The sequence below is a fragment of the Podarcis filfolensis genome, assembly GCF_964270895.1.
Source record: "Podarcis filfolensis genome assembly, chromosome: 5".
Lineage (NCBI taxonomy): Eukaryota > Metazoa > Chordata > Lepidosauria > Squamata > Lacertidae > Podarcis > Podarcis filfolensis.
In genome coordinates, this window is record NC_139608.1 from 11,739,040 (window position 1) to 11,759,267 (window position 20,228).

At 45.7% G+C, this 20,228-nt stretch overlaps 1 protein-coding gene across 4 annotated transcripts in view; it reads left to right on the plus strand.

The window, feature by feature from the left end:
* The window catches only part of TBL1XR1 (TBL1X/Y related 1), a 176,887-nt gene that overhangs the window by 147,635 nt on the left and 9,024 nt on the right, over positions 1-20,228 (plus strand). For 3 of the 4 annotated variants that reach the window (XM_083613366.1, XM_083613368.1, XM_083613367.1), the window contains exons 4-14: positions 641-786; positions 3,946-4,165; positions 7,959-8,091; positions 9,350-9,491; positions 10,465-10,528; positions 10,692-10,789; positions 12,325-12,385; positions 14,284-14,405; positions 15,078-15,152; positions 17,193-17,320; positions 18,728-18,893. In XM_083613366.1, coding sequence (XP_083469492.1) covers positions 641-786; positions 3,946-4,165; positions 7,959-8,091; positions 9,350-9,491; positions 10,465-10,528; positions 10,692-10,789; positions 12,325-12,385; positions 14,284-14,405; positions 15,078-15,152; positions 17,193-17,320; positions 18,728-18,893 — 1,355 coding nt within the window. The remainder of the gene's footprint in view (positions 1-640; positions 787-3,945; positions 4,166-7,958; positions 8,092-9,349; positions 9,492-10,464; positions 10,529-10,691; positions 10,790-12,324; positions 12,386-14,283; positions 14,406-15,077; positions 15,153-17,192; positions 17,321-18,727; positions 18,894-20,228) is intronic. The other variant, XM_083613369.1, reaches the window with a different exon arrangement.

Here is a 20,228-nt window from a genome sequence, read left to right on the forward strand (position 1 = left end):
AACGATAATTATGCTGCCCTTGAAACGGCACGCAGAAGAAACGCACGCCTGGTGCTGGTGTGCTCATGCAATTAAAATGCTTTGTCGTGAAGTTAATCCTCCCTTCTGTAGGCATATATCCTCCCTTGTCCTATGCAATTTAGGAATAAATGGAAATGCGGCCCGGGGTGGTGGTGAGAGAAAGAAAAATAAACAAATGAATTTCAGTGCCTCACCAGAGCTTTGGGGGTTGATAGACTTGACCAAGGTTTATAAAGGAAATAATGGATTCACTGGGTAACAGCAAAGCAGCATAACTAGCATGACTAGGTAAGATTCTCTGCTGTGGTCTTTGGTAGATAAACCTTGATAATGAATCCTACCATTCAGGAAAAGTTGATTTGTGTCCTTTTTTGCAGTGTGTGACACTCCAGGCCTGACCTGCTGGCCGCAGCCTGACAACCTAAGACAGTGATGGCTAAACTTGGCCCTCCAGCCGTTTTTGGACTACAATTCCCATCATCCCTGACCACTGGTCCTGTTAGCTAGGGATGATGGGAGTTGTAGTCCCGAAACAGCTGGAGGGTAGAGTTTGGCCATCACTGGCCTAAGGCTTCTTGTGTGTATGAGCACATCCTTATAACCTCCCCCTTGTCTTTAGGGTTCTCTCATTCAGCATTTACCTTTGGTATCGAGAGCCATATCAGCCAGTCTAACATCAACGGTGCCCTGGTACCACCTGCTGCTTTGATTTCCATCATCCAGAAAGGCTTGCAGTATGTAGAGGCGGAAGTCAGTATTAATGAGGTAAGGCAATTCTCTTGTTGGCTATAGACAGTGACAAGTGCTTTCATATATCTGCAGAGGGTTTTCATTACCCTGGGGAAGTGGGTTGCTCTCTCTTCGACTGTCCTGCTTAGATGGTTTGCTGTCACACTAGATCCTCTGTAGGTTCTGCTCACCAGACCTTTTCTTGTCGAAGAAGGTTGGAATAATACGAAGTTCTATGGAAGCCTCAATCAGGGCAGTCATTCATTGCCATGTTGCTTGTGGGTGTGTGTTCGTGTGTTCTTTTATCAGACTGCTGGTCCTTCAGAGATCAGATATTAAAGCTCCTTGCAATGTTCACGTGAACAGGTCGCATGTGACCAGATTCTGGGCAAGCCTAAGGAATCCAGAGAGCATGCAGACAGAAGCACCCTCACCTGCAAAAGCATGGCATGCAGTTGCCAAAAGCTCAGAACTACCTGTTGCAGTGCACACATGGCCAAAGCGTTGATGTCTCTTCATTTAGGAGGTCATCCACAAGCGCCACCAGCTGTGGTCATTCAAATAACGCCAATAAGGCAGTGGATCAAATTGGGGAGGGAACCCAGTTGATTTTGCTGTTTTTTTTTAAGGACACTGTGGTTTTGGTTCGCTCTCATTTAGCCTAGTGATCTTGCCCAGTCTTTTGCAAAGATGTTTCTGTTTTGGAGATACACACACAAACACACTGCATTATCCCACAGACAGGTGTGGAGAACCTCAGGCCTGGGGGCTGAAGGCAGCCCTAGAGACACTCCCCAGGCCACAGCCCCCATCAGCCCTGTCCCACACCCTCCCTAAGGGCTTTTGCGTGGCTGGAATTTGCCCTTAATGTCTCATGCTTGCCTGGAAAGATGATGGAGAGGCGGCGGGTTGGGTGGAGGGGCGTAGAAACTCTGTTTTTGTGTGTGGCTGGAATGCAGACCACTGCGCAGAGGTAAGAATCATGTCCACTGCTCTGGCTCCACCCTCTTTTGTCTCTGGCCACACCCACCTCTGCAAAAATAGCTTAGCGTCCTTGTCCTTGGCTTTCCTAGTCTAATGGAAAGTGACGCACCTCACCGTTCTCCTCACTAACCCTTCCATACAAAAATAAAACTTTTTTTAACTCAGATTATTTCCTCTCCTCTCCCTCCTTCAAGATGCGAAAGTTTTTACTTTTGAGACCTTGAAGTTGTGCACGTCAGCCATTTCCCCCTCCTTACCAAGCAGGTGCTTTTACCAGAGCCCCTTATTTCTGCCTAGTAACTCAGGTGGTCCCTTGGCCTTGCACAAGGAGAGCCTTTTCAACACTTCAGTTGAGGGCCAGCGGCCATTTCCGTCTTCCTTTGATATCCCTCTCCTTTCCTTTTGAATTGGAGAACAGAGAGAGCATTCACCACTCTCACGGTGAAAAGAAATCTCTGGGAAGGACACGAGTCCAGGGGAAGAACGAAGAATAAATGAGGGAAGCAGCCCGTCACAAGGAGTTGCCCCGTCCTCCCAGCTTCTAGAAACAAGCCAAAGGACATGTCTATGGAGGCAGTTTTTGAGGAAATACTTTCATGTTCAGTTTGGTGTGTCCCCAAACTGCCTTCCAGCAGTACTTAACAAAAGCAAATGTATACGTTATTATATTGCCCTTAAACATATGTCCTGATACTTTTTATGAAAATACATCAGTCTCCTGTGCTGAGAAGCCAGGCAGATTGAGCTGGGCCAGTTCTGGCCTTCCCAGTCCTTCCACCCAGTTCTCAGAACAAGTTAGCCCCCCTCATCCACGATCAAATAGTGGGTGCAAATGCACCAACCCAGTGTTCACTAACAGCAGCACTAGGCTGGAAATCTGACTGACGTGACAACCCGATTCCCAATGATAGGGAATCTGCCTGAAAAAGCTCTCCAGTCTTGTGGTCGGAATAGTTTCTTTTCCCCTAAGACCTGGAATTCCAGGGCCATCCACTGGGCATGGGCTCATATTATTGTTTGTATACACTGGTACCTCGGGTTAAGTACTTAATTTGTTCCGGAGGTCCGTACTTAACCTGAAACTGTTCTTAACCTGAAGCACCACTTTAGCTAATGGGGTCTCCTGCTGCTGCCGCGCCGCCGGAGCCCGATTTCTGTTCTTATCCTGAAGCAAAGTTCTCAACCTGAGGTAATATTTCTGGGTTAGTGGAGTGTGTAACCTGAAGCGTATGTAACCTGAAGCGTATGTAACCCGAGGTACCACTGTATAGGGGGCTCGTCAACCTGGAAAGGTAGCTCATCTAGGAGAAGATATCCGCCTTGAGAAGAAAAAGCTAAAGAGTAAACCCTGCACAGATCCAGGTCCTAAGACAGTTGACTGATGCTATGTACGTATCCGTCCAGCAACTTCTGCAGCCCAGCTGGTGCCAGACGTATCGCTCCGCTTTCCTTTGGGCCACGAGGCCACGATTGGGGTCTTGTCGTCCGGGCAGCCCAGGACCTCCATACACGCTGCCCCTGCTTGCGCCCCAGGTTTCCGCTAACAGAGTAGTTTGGCTTCATCCCCAGAGGTGCACTCCATGATCTCTTGAGACAGACGGGTGCCAACAACCAAAGAGTGCCAACTTGAATAAAATATTGGGGGTGGGGGCATAGTCACCCCGCATAGTCAATTACAAGATGCGATCCATGCACACCATCTGAATGGCAGTGCGCATCAACTTTAGGGGGCAGCCTGGGTGAAATGAAAGTAGCCCAGGGGTGCTTTTGCCGCCAACTCTGCTATTGGGCAACCCCAAGGTCAAGGGCGGGGTCTCCCCTAAGACGTTGGAGGCAGAGCAATGGACTGCCTCTTTTTGCAAGGCATCTTCATTTGTTTACAGACAGATACTATTCAGTAGCTTCACAGGACAATTGGGCCCGCATACCCATTCTGTCCTCGCCCCGCGAAGCCTTTTTAGAGGGCCCCCAGAGTTTTTTTTTTTTAAAAAAAAAAACACTGATCCTGAGTTCGCTCTTGCTTTAAAAACATATTGCAAAGTACTCTGTGCAGTGGTCAAAATTCATCATCGTCAGGACAGGTTTGTTTATGCTCCTGCCCTGAGATTATTGTTGCAAAATTCAACCTGTCATTTAAACTCTAACTCACTCACTCTCTCTCTCTCTCTCTCTCTCTCTCTCTCTCTCTCTTATCCTCAACCTCCAAATCAGGATGGTACTTTGTTCGATGGTAGGCCGATAGAGTCTCTCTCGCTGATAGACGCCGTGATGCCCGATGTGGTGCAGACGAGACAGCAGGCCTACAGGGACAAACTCGCCCAGCAACAGGCGGCGGCCGCTGCGGCGGCGGCTCCGACAAACCAGCAGGGGTCTGCAAAGAATGGCGAAAACACTGCGAATGGCGAGGAAAATGGAGCCCACACTCTAGCAAGTAAGTAAGCCGGCATGCAAGAAGGATTAGGTGGCTGTGCTCTTGCCGTCAAGTTCCGAATTTCACGCAGAGCCGTCTGCATGCAACATCTCCATATGCTGCTGCTTCCCGTTATTTGAGCGAACAAATTTGGCTGGGTGATCGGGACACGGCTGCACCAAATGTTTGTAAACATTTGAAAGGGGGAGCTTGGGGGGGTTGGAAAGTGTTGCTCAAAGCACCATGTTCCCAGCTCATGCACGCTTTTTTATCTGCAACGTTTCCCAGCTGTTGCAGTTTGTTGGAAAACGCCCATGGGTGCCTGCTAGAACTCCGATCGTCCTCCAGTATGCGCAACACTAGAAAAGGCATCTCCCCTCTCATCCAGTGCGCTCAGCAACATAAACCACCTTGATTTATGCACACTAATCATCTAGCATAACACAGCAAGAAGCGTGAAACATAGTAGTCTAATATACTATTTATTTACACACTATGTACAGATTACAGCATAATGGTGACCGTTCTCTTCTGCTCCGAGAGAACAAACAGAACAAAGTACAGTGGTACTCTGGTTACGTACTTAATTCGTTCCGGAGGTCCGTTCTTAACCTGAAACTGTTCTTAACCTGAAGCACCACTTTAGCTAATGGGGCCTCCTGCTGCCACTGCGCTGCCGCCGCACAATTTCTGTTCTCATCCTGAAGCAAAGTTCTTAACCCGAGGTACTATTTCTGGGTTAGCGGAGTCTGTAACCTGAAGCGTATGTAACCCGAGGTACTACTGTAAAAGCAAAAGTACATTACAAAGTACTTACAGCGGAAGAGAGATAAGGCTGTCTTCCGTTCCCACAGTCTTCTCAGACAGGCATGTGAATTATACCAATCACAAAATGCAGCATCAGAAGAGTGAAGTTACTGTTGCAATTCCTACGATTGCGGAACATTTTTCAGCCGGCAGAATCGCATCTGGGCAAGTGTGCCTCCATTGAAGGTCCCAGGCACAAAGCACATTCTTCACGAAACACAGTCAAAATCCTAAATTCAGGCTTAGCAGAGTCCCACCTTGTGTGGCCTGCTTCTTATTTACTACTGTGCCCACAGTCTACTGATTTATTTTAAACCTGCAAAGCAAAACCACATGCTTGGTTCTCAACAGTTGAAGCAAAACTGTTGACTGATCCTGAGTTCGCTCTTGCTTTAAAAACACACACAAGAGCGCCTTGCAGGATCAGACCAGCGTTGTTTGCAAGGGTCCCAGCAGCAAGCTGGCCTCTGCTGGCAGTGGAAGGTTAACTGTGAGCCCAAGCTCTCCCCTAAAGTATGCCTCCAACACTTGGCTATTATTTGCATTGGTAAACCTGCAGAAATGCACGTTCTCTTTAAAACTAATGTCTCCATTCCTTTCCATGTTTGGATTTAGAAGCCAGGGTGATTGTTGGTGCTTTCCCGCCCTTCTTTTTTTGCTTGTTAACTGTGAGTTGCCGCTTATGCTAGAAATCCAGACTACTGGTCTAAAGATAATGTGATTTACCAGCCACCCCTACTGGCTGCAAACGCAAATGATACCTGCTCTCTGTCTGCCTTTGCAGAAAGAAGGATTTATGTAGCTTCTGTACCCAGTGCGAGGGATGCTGAGATGACTTGGGGGAAAAGCTGCCCCTCTACCCTCTGTCTTGCATGTGTGCTTTTTGCAGACAGGTCACTCTTAAATTAGTCACCAGACTTGCAAAGGTTATGCATAGATCTCCAAAATAGGAAGTGGATTGCATTTGCTAACCATAACTTTCTGGCCTTGGCTCCCTTGGCTTAATCTGATTTCACCTTTTGGAGTTTCAGTATCCTTTTGAAAAGGACTAGAAAAACGTCGCCACCAGCTTAGACTCAAAACTGTTGACTTTTGCTTGTTTAAACCGACAGGCCAATGTGAATTCCATGCCAAAGTAAATAAAGAAACTTACTGTACCTTGTCATGATTAGCCACTGGTTTGCCACACACCTCCGTGGAGTTAGTTGAATATGGCAAAATGATCTGTATGGGGGTAGGAGAGCTTTCCATTACAGTGTATGTTTAAATCAGAGTTAAGGTGGTCTTGTCTTGCCCTCAGCCCTGCATCACCCTAGAAACCACCTCTTTAGCGTAATAAAAGTACACGGAACAATGAAGATTAAAAATGCATGTGGTGACAAATACATAATTTGTATGCACACAAGAAATACTTTGGCTTTGCTCTTAAGGCACTTATTATTCACTGTTACTAAAACCTCCAAAGATCTTGAGATAGCATACATGCTTTATTGGGGCATACACAGAGTGTCCACTCAACACGCCAGCGGAGTGTTCCAATGAAACAGAAAAACACCACACAGTCCGTTTATGGGCAATATGAAGCAGATCCACAGCTTAGCAGTTACATACAGTTGTAGTACACGGTCTTTCCAGCAGCATATGGTCTTGCAGTGTTCCAACACAGACTAGGCTCTGGCCCAGGGCAGGAGCCAAGAGCAAACTTGCTTCAAACACAAGGGTATTTATACTTTAGGTTGTGCTGAGTCACTCTCACATGCCTGCTGACTCACTCTCACATGGTCAACTAGTTGCAGGTGCAGGACAAACATGCCCAGAATTAACCAGTGCACATAAATACCCCTTTCTTGTCCTTTTTTTCTCTGCATCCTTATACGTCAACATGGTTCCCCTAACTTGTATAATCAAAACAGTCCTCTGAGGTCAATTAAACAGGGAGGTTGTGACTGGTCTAAGGTTACTCTGACCTTCATGGCCAGATAGGAGGTAGAAATCCCCATCACTGCTAAGTCCAGCATTGTGTCCACTACACCACTCTGGATCTCCATTCCCAGGACCCTGTTTGGTGGATTGAATGCAGTTCAGTTGCACCAACCTATAGAATGGACACATTGCTTCTGATGCTCAGATGTCGGAGGGTGTGCCAGAAGGCCCAGTGATCTAGGGAAGCAGAGAAGAGCCCAACAGAGTATGTGCTCAGAGTCAAGGGTTAGAGTGTGAAAACCTGCTGAAAACCCGTAGTGGTTGGTGGGATGGATCAGCAATATTTTCCTTTTCCCTGTTGTCGCTATGCTTACCAGGAAGGAAGAGGCATCAGGGAGGTTGGTGCAGTGCAAGTGCACCAGCATGAGTGGCGGATTGGTTTTGCCGGTGCGTTTTCACTGTGCTGAAATTTCATTTCATTTCACTATTAAATCGTATATTACTATGCACAAGATGGGTTTGTAAGCTGAAGAAACAACAAAGCAGACTGCAGAGATCTCACACCCCTAATAATCTGATCCAGTGAAGAAGTCGTAATAAAAACCTAACCTTAAAATAAGCAACATATGAAATAAAGCAATGTCAAATAATCCATTCGAATAGCGTTAAATTTATCAGCAAACACTAGTTACACAGCTCATACTTAACCATTACATCAAAGAATTACTAAACTGCAATCAATTAAAATTATCGGCCAGTAGCAATGCATAAAATACCACAAAACATTCAATACCATGAGAAAGGATCAAACTGAGAAGCAAGTCTGCCCGCTCTCTAAGTAGTGGTGCAGGGGAGAGGTTAGGGGGCCACCGCCACCTTCCCTGCTGACTGCTGCTGCTCGAAACAGTGCCCTCTGGTCCATCAGCACTATATGTAAGATGGTGGTGGGGTCGGGGCAAAGATGTACCAAGCAACCAAGGTGTGCTGTCCGTGGTCCTGCAGGCCAAAAGCCAGGATTTAAGGAAGGAGTGGGTCCATAGTAACACATCTCTCCCCCCCCTTGTTGTTGTCCTCTGTTCTGCAGATAATCACACAGATATGATGGAAGTAGATGGTGACGTCGAAATCCCTTCTAACAAAGCAGTGGTGCTGCGTGGCCACGAATCAGAAGTATTCATCTGTGCGTGGAACCCTGTTTGCGACCTCCTGGCCTCTGGGTATGTTTCCCCTAAAGACATTTACAGAGGCAGTTCTTTACTCCGGTTGCACGGCCTTTTCTTTAAGCACGAGAAGGCGGGAAGGCCGCCGACCGTACATCTGGCACCTGTTTGTTTTGTACAAAGAAGTTGAGTCTTTTTAGTTTTTAACTTCTTATCCGTGCAGAAAGTTCTTTTTTTAAGAAAACAAAAGGCAAAGAGAGGGAGAGAGGAAGAACTTACCTTAAAAACAAAATCAGTAAGCATGCTGTTCTGAGGCACTTGGTAGCCAACTTCCACAGCTTCCAGAGCCAGTGTGGTGTAGTGGTTAAGAGCGGTGGACTCGTAATCTGGCGAACTGGGTTCGCGTCTCCACTCCTCCACATGCAGCTGCTGGGTGACCTTGGGCCAGTCACACTTCTTTGAAGTCTCTCAGCCCCACTTACCTCACAGAGTGTTTGTTGTGGGGGAGGAAGGGAAAGGAGAATGTTAGCCGCTTTGAGACTCCTTAGGGTAGTGATAAAGCGGGGTATCAAATCCAAACTCTTCTTCTCTTCTTCAAAATCCTATGGGTGTTGTTTTTTTCATATCAAGAAGCATGCTGGATAAATGCTTAAAGGAAAGTCTAACACCCAGAACCACCTCACTGTTATAAAATATAAGCTCAGCCTAACACCCACCAAAATTCTGAAACAATTGTGTTGAGTGGGGGGGACTCCTTGAGAATGAAGGAGAAAAATGGAAGGCTCGCTTTTAGGGGAATAAATCTTTTGAAAAATTGGAGGCCAGCTTGTGGCACACTGCTAGTTTATTTGCTGGTTGTCCCCATATATTTTGCACACTGCGACAGGTGGTTTGGAATCCTCCAGCTGTGGATACTTTAATTAGCGGTCCAGCTCTTCTCTGAAGACCCGGGGAATAGGACTGCTTGAATCGCACAATGGTGCCGACAAAGTGGCATGTTTTAAAAGTGGAGATTTTTGTGTTCGTTTTGGCATAATTAGCCGTAGCTTCTTGGCTCTTTGCAGTGGCGAAAGTGGTAAGCGCGTTATTTTGGGCAACGTAAAAGCATTCCCATTCAAAACAGCGGAATGAGGTCCGTGTAACATTACTGCACACAGAGGAGAAATGCGAAAGACTTATTTGAACGTTTGTAGCAAAAAAGCCTGTAATTCTGGGAATGGTTGTGACCAGACAGTGTTACCCACACCTTTTGCTCTTGCATGGTGGTGGTAAATTATTGGCTCAAAGAACCCCATGATTCCTGTTTCTTTTGCAGATCGGGAGATTCAACGGCAAGAATATGGAACCTTAGTGAAAACAGTACCAGTGGATCCACACAGCTGGTCCTTCGGCACTGTATACGAGAAGGGGGCCAAGATGTACCGAGCAACAAAGACGTGACTTCCCTAGATTGGAATGTAAGCAGAAACTCCCCGGTGCTCCAAACGTACTTTGCAAAACCCATATTTTCAGCTTCCAAGTTACAGTGGGCATCCACAGGGGGGGATGAGGGAGTTCTTTTCTGAACTTTCCACTTAGAATTGTGAGTTGAACGTGTCCCTTTTGTCGCTGCTTTTAATGTCACCAGTGCCCACGGTAACCAGTAAAACGCATACCTGCTGAAAGGTCAACATTTGGCGTAGCTGGGATATTAATCTGGAAGGCTGAACTTTGCAACCCCATAAGGATTCAGGAAGCACATCCGCTCCCTGTTCTGCGCAGAAGAGAACTTTCAAGACTCAGTGGGCTTTCAGAAGTGTTTTATTGCGTACACAGAAGGCATGCACAAGCCCTTGAGCGCACTTAAATCAGCTGTCTGGGCAAAGAAACTAAAGCCAGGAAGGCAGGAAATGCAAAAGAGCAAGTAAAGTTACAAGTGAGCTTTATAATAGTCCCAGATCAGCAACAGAGAAGCATAACAAAGAAAAAAACAAAGGTGTAGGTCAGGGAGGTAGGGAACTCATAACTCCCATGGCCAACAGTCAGGGATGATGGGATTGCAGTTCAACAATATCTGGTGGGCGTCAGGTTCTCCAGACCTGGAAAAAGTGGAAGAGGGGTATCTTGGTGAAGAGACCTTAAATGGATTCCGCACCGCACCACCCCCATCAGTGCAATAAAGACTCACCCTGGAATAGTATTGGAACAGGCTTTAAGAAAACCTGTTGGTAGTAATCTGGTGAACCGGGTTCGCTTCCCCACTCCTCCAAATGCAGCTGCTGGGTGACCTTGGGCTAGTCACACTTCTCTGAAGTCTCTCAGCCCCACTCATCTCACAGAGTGTTTGTTGGGGAGGAGGGGAAAGGAGATTGTTAGCCGCTTTGAGACTCCTTAGGCTAGTGATAAAGCGGGATATCAAATCCAAACTCCTCTTCTTCTTTTGCCCCACAGAGCGAAGGTACGCTTCTAGCAACAGGGTCATACGATGGATTTGCAAGGATATGGACTAAAGATGGTGAGCACACGGTTTTTCAGTTGTCTTCTTTTTTATTTCTTTTGTAATTTTGTGTAATTTTGTTCCAGTGTCCTTTTTTCTTCTCTTGTGCATAGCATAATTTGTTTTGATCTTTCGTTTTCCCATTTTTAGAATTGTAATAAATGCCCTCTTTATTGTCCAGGTAATCTCGCCAGCACGTTAGGGCAACATAAAGGTCCTATATTCGCATTAAAATGGAACAAAAAGGGCAACTTCATATTGAGCGCAGGCGTGGACAAGGTAAGACAGCATCTGGCTTATTCAGTAATCCCATTTCGGCGAGATCAAATTATGGGGCACACCAAACAGGTTTAGATTTGAAAGCCCAACAGAAAAAAGACAGTAAGGCCATGTGAGAGCCTGTCTGGGTTTGGAAACAACCATCTTCACTATGCCTTAATATAGCAGGTGACTTATGAGCATTCTTGACAACAAATGTGGTCTCTTAATACTAGTGGAAATTGCAGTTCGCTCAAGTATGGTGGGGGCGAACTGTCAAATGGCGAACTTCTGAGAGCAAGTGAACATTCCCAAGGCTGGAGCAGCTTAAGACGAGAGCAGACAAATATATGGAGAATCGTAGAGAACATTTCCTGCAGTTTATGCATGACGTCCCCTTGGATTTCCCTTTTCTTGCTTACGGGCTCCTTTATGCATTTTGCAGCAGGAAACCCAAATTTGCTATGCTGTGTGCACTCGACAGGGAGCTGTCACTGATCTCCCTGACCCAAGAGGACAAATGTATGTTTCACATTCACAGGAAGTTTTAAGCAGATGCTTGAAGAATGAAGCATTTAGTCCTATCAGTTGGTTTGAATCACTTTAAAAGCTTTTCACTGGTTGAAAAGGTGCCCTCAATTAACTGGGCAGCAGTTAATAATAAGAAGAAGAAGTTATTATCACTTACAGCAAAAATAATATTAAATACATTAACTTGGAAAATCCACATCACAAGGCCATTATGGGAAATGCTATGTAGGTAATCCAGTCTGGTGTAACTTTGCCAAATAAATGCACTCATGGGATCTCTCTGAAAAGGGCAATCGGGATAGTCCTTTTAAATAAATTAAGGGATCCCTGTGTCGTTTTCTCAGCACAGAAAGGATGGGAAGGGAGCCTAAAGCTTGTTGATTCCAATTTTGTCCTGGGTAAAATCACTCTGTGTGTGTGTGTGTGTGTGTGAGAGAGAGAGAGAGAGAGAGAGAGAGCGTGCGCGAGAGAGATTTCTCAAACAGGCCAGAAGTCATCCCCTTTGCAGTAGCTCTTAATCTCATGAACATGAAGGTTTTCTAGTCATTATATGTCACAGTGAAGGCAAACAAGTTTTGAACCTTGCACAAAGGAAAGGGAGCTTGTGTTGGATTTAGAGTGGATAAGCAGCTGGTGGAGAAAGGGTTTAGCATGCTCTCTACTTCACATCACCCACCCCTGAAGCCGCTTTTGGGGCAGGAGGGAGCTGTTGGTGTGCAAATAATGTGTCGGGCACAAAGTGGTTAGCTGAAGGCAGACGCTGCAGCCTGCAAATATTTGAAGGGAGATGAGCTAATTAGGAGATTACAGACGAGTAATATGGATATTAGGAACTGCTTTCTAATAACGCAAACTTGTAAGCTGCACCTGTCTGGTAGATAAACTTTTGCTTGGGGCATTTTTAAATAGCAAACCTACAAAACGTACAATCTGAATAATGCCGGTTTGGCAGACTTTAGCAACGAGTGAGATCTACAAAAGCAATTTTATGGTCTTTTGCTGTTTGTTTGTTTGTTTTAATTCAGACCACAATTATTTGGGATGCACATACTGGAGAAGCCAAACAGCAGTTTCCTTTCCATTCTGGTACGTATTTCTTTTCAAAGAAGCAATTAGTTTTGAAAACTAGGGGAGGGGCAATTAACAGTGGAAGACACTGCCTTTTAAGGCTCAGTTGGTCCTGATTAAAATCAAGATTATCCATACCTCTTTTTTTTAAAAAAAGCACGACTGTGCACAAAATCTCTTTGCTACATTATAAAAAGAAGATATGTTTAGTACACCATCCATTGCACCTTGCATTTGAGTTGGTATGGCTTTTGAAAACCTGCAGATGGAACCACCTTGTTAAATCCAGAGTCTCCGGCATGTCAGTTCAGATCTCGTCTTCCTCTGGCCTTGTCCTCTTCCAAAGAGCCATCTGGGCTAATTTTTGTATTCCTCCTCGGTTAAATCTGCATTGTTTATGGCAACGGATGACACAGTCTAGTCTTGACCTTCGGGTCTCAGGATCTGTTATTTGAGAGTAACGATTTTAAGTTTCTGCTTGACGCAGAACATCTTAATCTTGGGTTCGTGGGGTCAAGCCTTATGTTGGGCGAAAGATTCCTGCATTGCAGCGGGCTGGACTGTAGAAGACGTTCGAGGTCCCTTCCAACTCCGTGATTTTATGATTTTCCCACCTAAAATATCATCAGTCCTGTGCAGTAGGTTAGGTTGGGCAATATCTCCCTAAATATATGTTTCCATTGAGCGCTATGGCTGAGCAGCAATTTGAACCTGGATTTCCCATATCCATACTGCTTCCTTGTTCCACCAAGTGCCTTGTGCAGGTGAAATAGGGGGCAAGTGCAGGCCAAGGGGACAGTCCCTTCTGCACTTGCTTTGCATCCTCCAAGGCCTGTAGCATTGGAGAGAGGGGCTGTGATGACACACATCCTTTTAAACACCGAAGGCTTCCAGGCATGTGCAAAGAGACCTCTATCCAGAGTTTGTTTCATTTCACTTTTAATTTGTATACCGCCTTTGTATATTGCTATATTGCAAGGCCGTTTACAAACTGAAGAAAGAACAAAATGTACAACAAACATCACACATCTTATAGCAATCCATTCCCATGCAAATAAATCATAATAAAAATATGACTTTAAATAAACAACTTACATCAAATAAAGCACAAACAAAACGCCTTGCGAGTCGAACGTTTTGGCTCCCGAACGCCGCAAACCCGGAAGTGAGTGTTCTGGTTTGTGAACGTTCTTTGGAACCCGAACACCCGACGCGGCTTCCGGTTGGCTGCAGGAGCTTCCTGCAACCAATTGGAAGCCGCGCCTTGGTTCCCAAATGTTTTGGAAGTCGAACGGACTTCCGGAACAGATTGCATTCGACTTCCAAGGTGACACTCTGTAGTATGCAATAATTTGTTAGAATATAACAGCAGACTTTAAAATGAACTTGCAGAATATCAGCAAATAATAATTAAGCAGAAATTCACTCTCGACAATTGCAATGAATCGTTACTTAAATTATCATCAGTAAAAATAACAGCAAAATTGCAATACATAAAAATACCACAGTACAGTGGTACCTCTGGATACAAACGTAATCCATTCCAGAGGTCTGTTCTTAACCCGAAACTGTTCTTCACATGAGGCGCACTTTCGCTAATGGGCCCTCCTGCTGCCGCCGTGCCAAAGGCGCACAACTTCCACTCACATCCCAGGGCAAAGTTTGCAACCAGGAGCATTTACTTCCGTGTTGGTGGAGCTTGTTACCCAAAGCGTTCGTAAGGAGGACGGTACATAACCCGAGGATCCACTGTATATGAGAACCATATAGAAAGATGAAAGTGAGCGACAAGGGCAATCCCCTCTGGATTTTACATTCTGCTCTGCTCTAGGCTGATACCTTGATACCGTTTGCTCATGAATACAGGGGGGTGGTTATGTTTCTGCTTAACATTTTGTCTGTCTGTCTGTCAATAGCACCAGCGTTAGATGTTGACTGGCAGAGCAACAACACATTCGCCTCCTGTAGCACAGATATGTGTATTCACGTCTGTAAACTAGGCCAAGATAAGCCCATCAAAACTTTCCAGGGCCACACCGTAAGTATAGTTCTGTTCTGTTTTTAAAGCAATGTTCCACTTGTTTAGTATAAGCTGCACATATGGAGCAAAGTTAAGAGATGTGATCCTGTCGCCGGATGGCTCAGAGCTTTCCTGCTGCCATGTCACCTCAGCCCAGCACCATATGTTACTTCCATGAAGGACCTGCACCCCCAAGCTGCAGTTCCCTAAGATCACAGCGTTTCCCGTCAGTTCATGAGAGATCTGTTCCAGATTCCAGGCATGGATTCTTGGATTCTTTTGAAAGTTGTGAATACCTTACAGATTCTTACGTTAGCTCAGCCGGTTGTAAGGGGAGGCATAGCCTGTGTGTGCCCCATACAGCTTTTGCATTGACTGTACAATTTGCATAGGCAAAGATGGTGCCATGATGCTGTTACTAAGCTCCTCCAAAGGAGGCCCCATTGAATTAGCAAAACTTTTTCGTAAGTGTGCTTCGGATGCAATCTGAGTGGTATGCCTGCTGTGTCCATTGCCCATCTCTGAATAATTTCAAGCCAGACATGTTCCATCAAATTTCAGCACTGTTCCTTCTGGATTAATGGTGCCACCATGTTGTTACTGAGTTGGAAGAGCCTTCCTTTTATTTCCCTGTCCTCTTATGTCAATGAAATGGGAAACGTCAACTTCCCTCTTGCTCTTAAATTTCAGAATGAAGTTAACGCAATCAAATGGGATCCCACTGGTAATCTTCTGGCATCTTGTTCCGATGACATGACTTTAAAGGTAAAATGTACAACACCGGGTGATCTGGTTTTATAATAAACTACTTGTGCTATACTATTTCAGTCACATTCTTAGGTGGAGTTTATCGCTATGTATCCAAGAAGGCTTTGGCCTTCTTTTGACTGGCGACGTTGTTAGTCATCTTTGGCAAAATTGGACCTGGTGTCCTATAATGCCATCAGAAACATCTTTCTGGACCAGCCCATGAAGTCAAATCTCCTTTTGGATGCCCCCATTCTCTTGCTTGTGACAGCCTAAAATCCTAGGCACTCCATGTCCTGATGAAAAGCAGAGTTGCAGAAACGTATATTTGGAGTGAATGCGTCTTGGAAGTAATAAAACACGCAGAATCAAAGGTTCATCAGTAAAAGAGGAATTTTTCACGAAAGGCAAAAAAACACATGGAAGGCAAAACACACACAACTTCAGAGAAATCTGCAAACGTTCAAGGTCGAAAATGAAAGTAAGAAAGAATTACCAGTTTGCTGAGCGCACAAATTTATCTGTCTCAGCGTGACCTTGAGATAGCCAAAACATAACATAACATTTCCAACTCTTATCAGTAAAAAAAGAAAAGAACCTTGTAGAATGAACTAGTATCTTCCAGCATTTTCCACTTTCTGCCCTCAAAGACCCCCAGTATTGAGTATTGAATGATACTTGGCCAATAGCCATTGATTAGCCTGTCCTCATGAATTTGCTCCTAAAGCCACCTTTGCTAATCCCAATCCCAGCATGTTGAGGCTTTGTTACGTTTTCAATGACTAGATTTAGTGTTGCAGGAAGACCTTCCTTTTCCTTGCGCTTGTCAGTCAATTTAATTTACTTGCTTCATCTTCCTGACTTTAAAAAGCACTTGGTGTGGCTATCAGCTCATATCAGCCCCTTGTTTCACTTGTTTTAGCGTAACATATTCCCCCAGGTTGGCACCCAACTAAATTTTACTGGGAGTGCACTCAGTGAAATGAATGGACCTAACTTGCTGACGTTCATTAATTGCAGTGGATCTATTCTGAGTAAAACTTAAATACCACCCTGGTGTCTTGGTTTAGTGGCTGCCTTTTTGAACGCAGAACAGGAATTGTCGCTGTTCCAGAGGATTGTAGTCTACAACGAAAGGAACAGGGAGCTGAGTCTATACAGAGTCAGACCATTGGTTCATTTAGTTCAGTGTTGTCCAGAACTAGCTAGTACGGTTCCCTTTACATAAACCCAGCAGCAGTTCCGCATGTTTTTAGAGAGGGATACCCTGCAGCGTTTTTAACCACACACTGGAATTTATTTGTTTGTTTGTGTTGGTTTCCGTCCTATGAAAGCACATTCTCATCCCATACGCGTGTGCAGTTTAGCAATTTTATGATTCTGTGATGAGATTCTTGCATCGCAGGGGGTTGGACTAGATCACCCTCAGGGTCTTTTCCAAATCAACACTTCTGTAGAGAACACCTGGTAAAGGTAAAGGGACCCCTGACCATTAGGTCCAGTCACGGACGACTCTGGGGTTGCGGCGCTCATCTCGCTTTACTGGCCGAGGGAGCCAGCGTACAGCTTCCGGGTCATGTGGCCAGCATGACTAAGCCGCTTCTGGCGAACCAGAGCAGTGCACGGAAACGCCGTTTACCTTCCCGCCAGAGCGGTACCTATTTATCTACTTGCACTTTGATGTGCTTTCGAACTGCTAGGTGGGCAGGAGAGAACACCTGGAGTTCACTGCAAATAGGAGGCTGCCTTCATGAAGCAGCTCTCCACACATTTTTTGCACTTCCTTTCAGTGCTTCGCGACGAACCTCTTTTGGCATTGGGTGCTGTGGAAATTGCCACAGCTGTGTGCAGAACGGATTGCAGAATGGGGACCGAGCGCCTGCAAATGCAGTGCCAAGTTCACATGAGAATTGGGCTCGAAAAGCCCCGGAGCAAAGTGTCTTCATTTGCACTGTGTGTTTCTTTGCTTTGGCGGAAGGAAGAGGGTTGCGAAATTTGCCGGGAAACCCTTTGCACAGAAAGTTGATATGCTCTTTCTCCTCTCTTGACCTCTCTTAGATCTGGAGTATGAAACAAGATAGTTGTGTCCACGATCTACAAGCACACAACAAAGAAATTTATACTATCAAATGGAGTCCTACGGGGCCAGGAACAAACAACCCAAATGCCAATCTTATGTTAGCAAGGTAATATTGTCATGGGGGAGACAGCAGCTATGCTAAGGCATCAAAATTCATCCTCGGCACATGAAGGATTAAACTGTGGGGACTCCCCCAATGCGAGGGGGGATAATCGGGGTCCACAGATGGATGGGCCTCCCTCTCACGGGGAGGTCTCAAACCATGCTCAATTGAACACCTTAAAATGCACACACTTCTTCAGATCTTCCTACCAATTGCAGAAAGATCTGAAGAGCTTCCCAGGCTGTTTTGGACGGGGCTTGTATGTGCACCCCTCCTTGTCTCCATTTCAACCCTTTGCATGTTCTAAGAAGCCTGCTATTATGCTCATTTGTGTATTTGAGCATGTGCTCGTCACTCTCCTTTGGAGGGCAAACAGAACCAGCTACAAGTGCCTCATCCTATTTCAAATGTCAAGTCTGCACTGAACGTTTAAAGCCCATGACTTCCTCTCACCCCAAAGAATCATGGGAACTGTAGCTTATCCCTCGTAGAGCTGCAGTACAGTACAGGCTGAGCACAACACATTGTTCCATTTGCTGCAGTCGGGGGTCGTCTTATACGCCGGGTATGGGTTTGCTGGGCAGCAGCAGTGGGCAGCGGGCTCCACGCCGGGAGGAAGCCGCCCGGCAAAGCTGCCCAGCGATGCTAAGCCGGCTTCGCTGGGCAGCTTCCTCCCGGCGTGGAGCCCACCACCCACTGCTGCTGCCCAGCAAAGCTGCTGCATATAAGACTGGGCGTATAAGTCAACCCCCTCAAATTGGCAGCTGCTGGCACCTAATACGCCGGAATCTGTGGTAGGTAAGTGCCAACTAGCCCAAGGAAATCCAGATATGGATATTTAATCATAATGAAACAGGTCGTTATAATAATGAAGCTAAAGTCTAGCCAGTGTGGTGTAGTGGTTAGGAGCGGTGGACTCGTAATCTGGTGAACCGGGTTTGATTCCCCGCTCCTCCACATGCAGCTGCTGGGTGACCTTGGGCCAGTCACACTTCTTTGAAGTCTCTCAGCCCCACTCACCTCACAGAGTGTTTGTTGTGGGGGAGGAAGGGAAAGGAGAATGTTAGCCGCTTTGAGACTCCTTAAAGGGAGTGAAAGGCGGGATATCAAATCCAAACTCTTCTTCTTCTTCTACAGTTACGATTGTAGGGTCCAAGGGGGTTGTTACAGGGGCAGGCAACTACACAGCCCTGATTATGAAAGATCAGCCCTTTTAATGCACGTTTTCTGCTGCACCTCTTCTGTTGCACGCCCCTCATTCTTTTGCTTTTCTTCCTCCACCCTTAATTCCCCCCAGTGCATGGTTTTGTTTTGTTTTTTAAAGAAAGAAAGCATAGGTAAATACATTCTAAAGTCAATATTGAAATGACAGCAATTGCTTCCCCCTCCCGTTCTTTCCCTTCTCGGCAGTGCATCTTTCGATTCTACAGTTCGGTTATGGGATGTAGACAGAGGGATCTGCATCCACACCTTGACGAAACACCAAGAACCTGTGTACAGTGTAGCTTTCAGTCCTGACGGCAGGTACCTGGCCAGTGGCTCTTTCGACAAATGTGTACACATCTGGAATACACAGGTGCGTCTACTTGGGCGGTTGTTTGTGTTTAGCTATTTTATTTAAATTCCTTTCTTTCTTAGTGTTCTTGCCCCATACTCCTCAATCGGATTTGCCAGGGCAGCTTTTAATATCAGGGGCTAAGTGATGATGATGATGATGATACCTTTCAGGGTGTTTGGGGTCTTTTCCTTGCTTCTACAATGGCAACACTTGGTGATAGGGAATGTGGCCCTTTATTGCTGCTGAACCTCCCAACAGTAGTCCTCACCATTCATATCCAGCATGCCTCTTGAATGCCACGGGAACCTTGCCCATTTTGTTTTCTTTCTCCCAGCCGTTCCTCTCCTTTGCACCAAGGATTTCCCCAATGTTTGGGACTGAGAATGAGAGAGAGAGGGCGCACGTTTCAAAGCACAGGGCTCCCATTAAAATGCAGTATGCAGTTGTGATTTCTGCCCTAAGAGGGTCTGAACAAACAGGGTTATCTAAGAGGGAGGGGGACATCAAACACAAGAGTTGGCTGTTCCGCAAGCTGTATTGTTGGCACAGAAATGGCTTTTTAAGGTGAACTGATAGGTTCGTAAAATGGGCTCCTGCGTGCCCGTCAGACCCTCCCTGGTCACAAATACAGTCTCAGAAGACTAGTTCCCATTTAACTTTCCCCTTGCTTTTAAAAGTCTTTATTAGCACAGTGTTATTTCAGAAGTGACCCTGCGAAAGAGGCGTTTTTAAAAGGAACCAGAAGGGTTTGCATTGTGCATATGCTTTTTTCCCCTGGGTCTATGCGTATTGATAATCTGCTAGCTGGACTATAATAGTGACTTGCGGCCCCCCAAAAAACATTTTAGAAGTCCTGCTTAAGTAGAAATGCTATGGCTTGCTAAGAGAGGGCATATAAAATCTTTGAGCTCATCTGCACCAGATTCCAATTTGCTTCTGGGCTAAGTTCAGAAGCGCTAAACAGGCTGAGCACAACATATTATTCCATTTGTTTGTCAGCAGTGACTTCCTGCTCTAGAACTTGCAAATGGAAGGGACCTCGTAGAGCAGGCATAGGCAAACTCAGCCCTCCAGATGTTTTGGGACTACAATTCCCATCATCCCTGACCACTGGTCCTGTTAGCTAGGGATGATGTGAGTTGTAGTCCCAAAACATCTGGAGAGCTGAGTTTGCCTATGCCTGTCGTAGAGTTCCGTCTTGCTCTCTGTCTCCCCCACAGGCACAGAAAGGCACTGCAGAGAATAGTCCATCTGCTCATGTCTCTGTTGTCACCCATCATCTCCTTATTACTGGAGATTTGTATCCCACACAGGAAAAGAATGTGTTTAGAATGTAGGTGGTTTCGAATACAT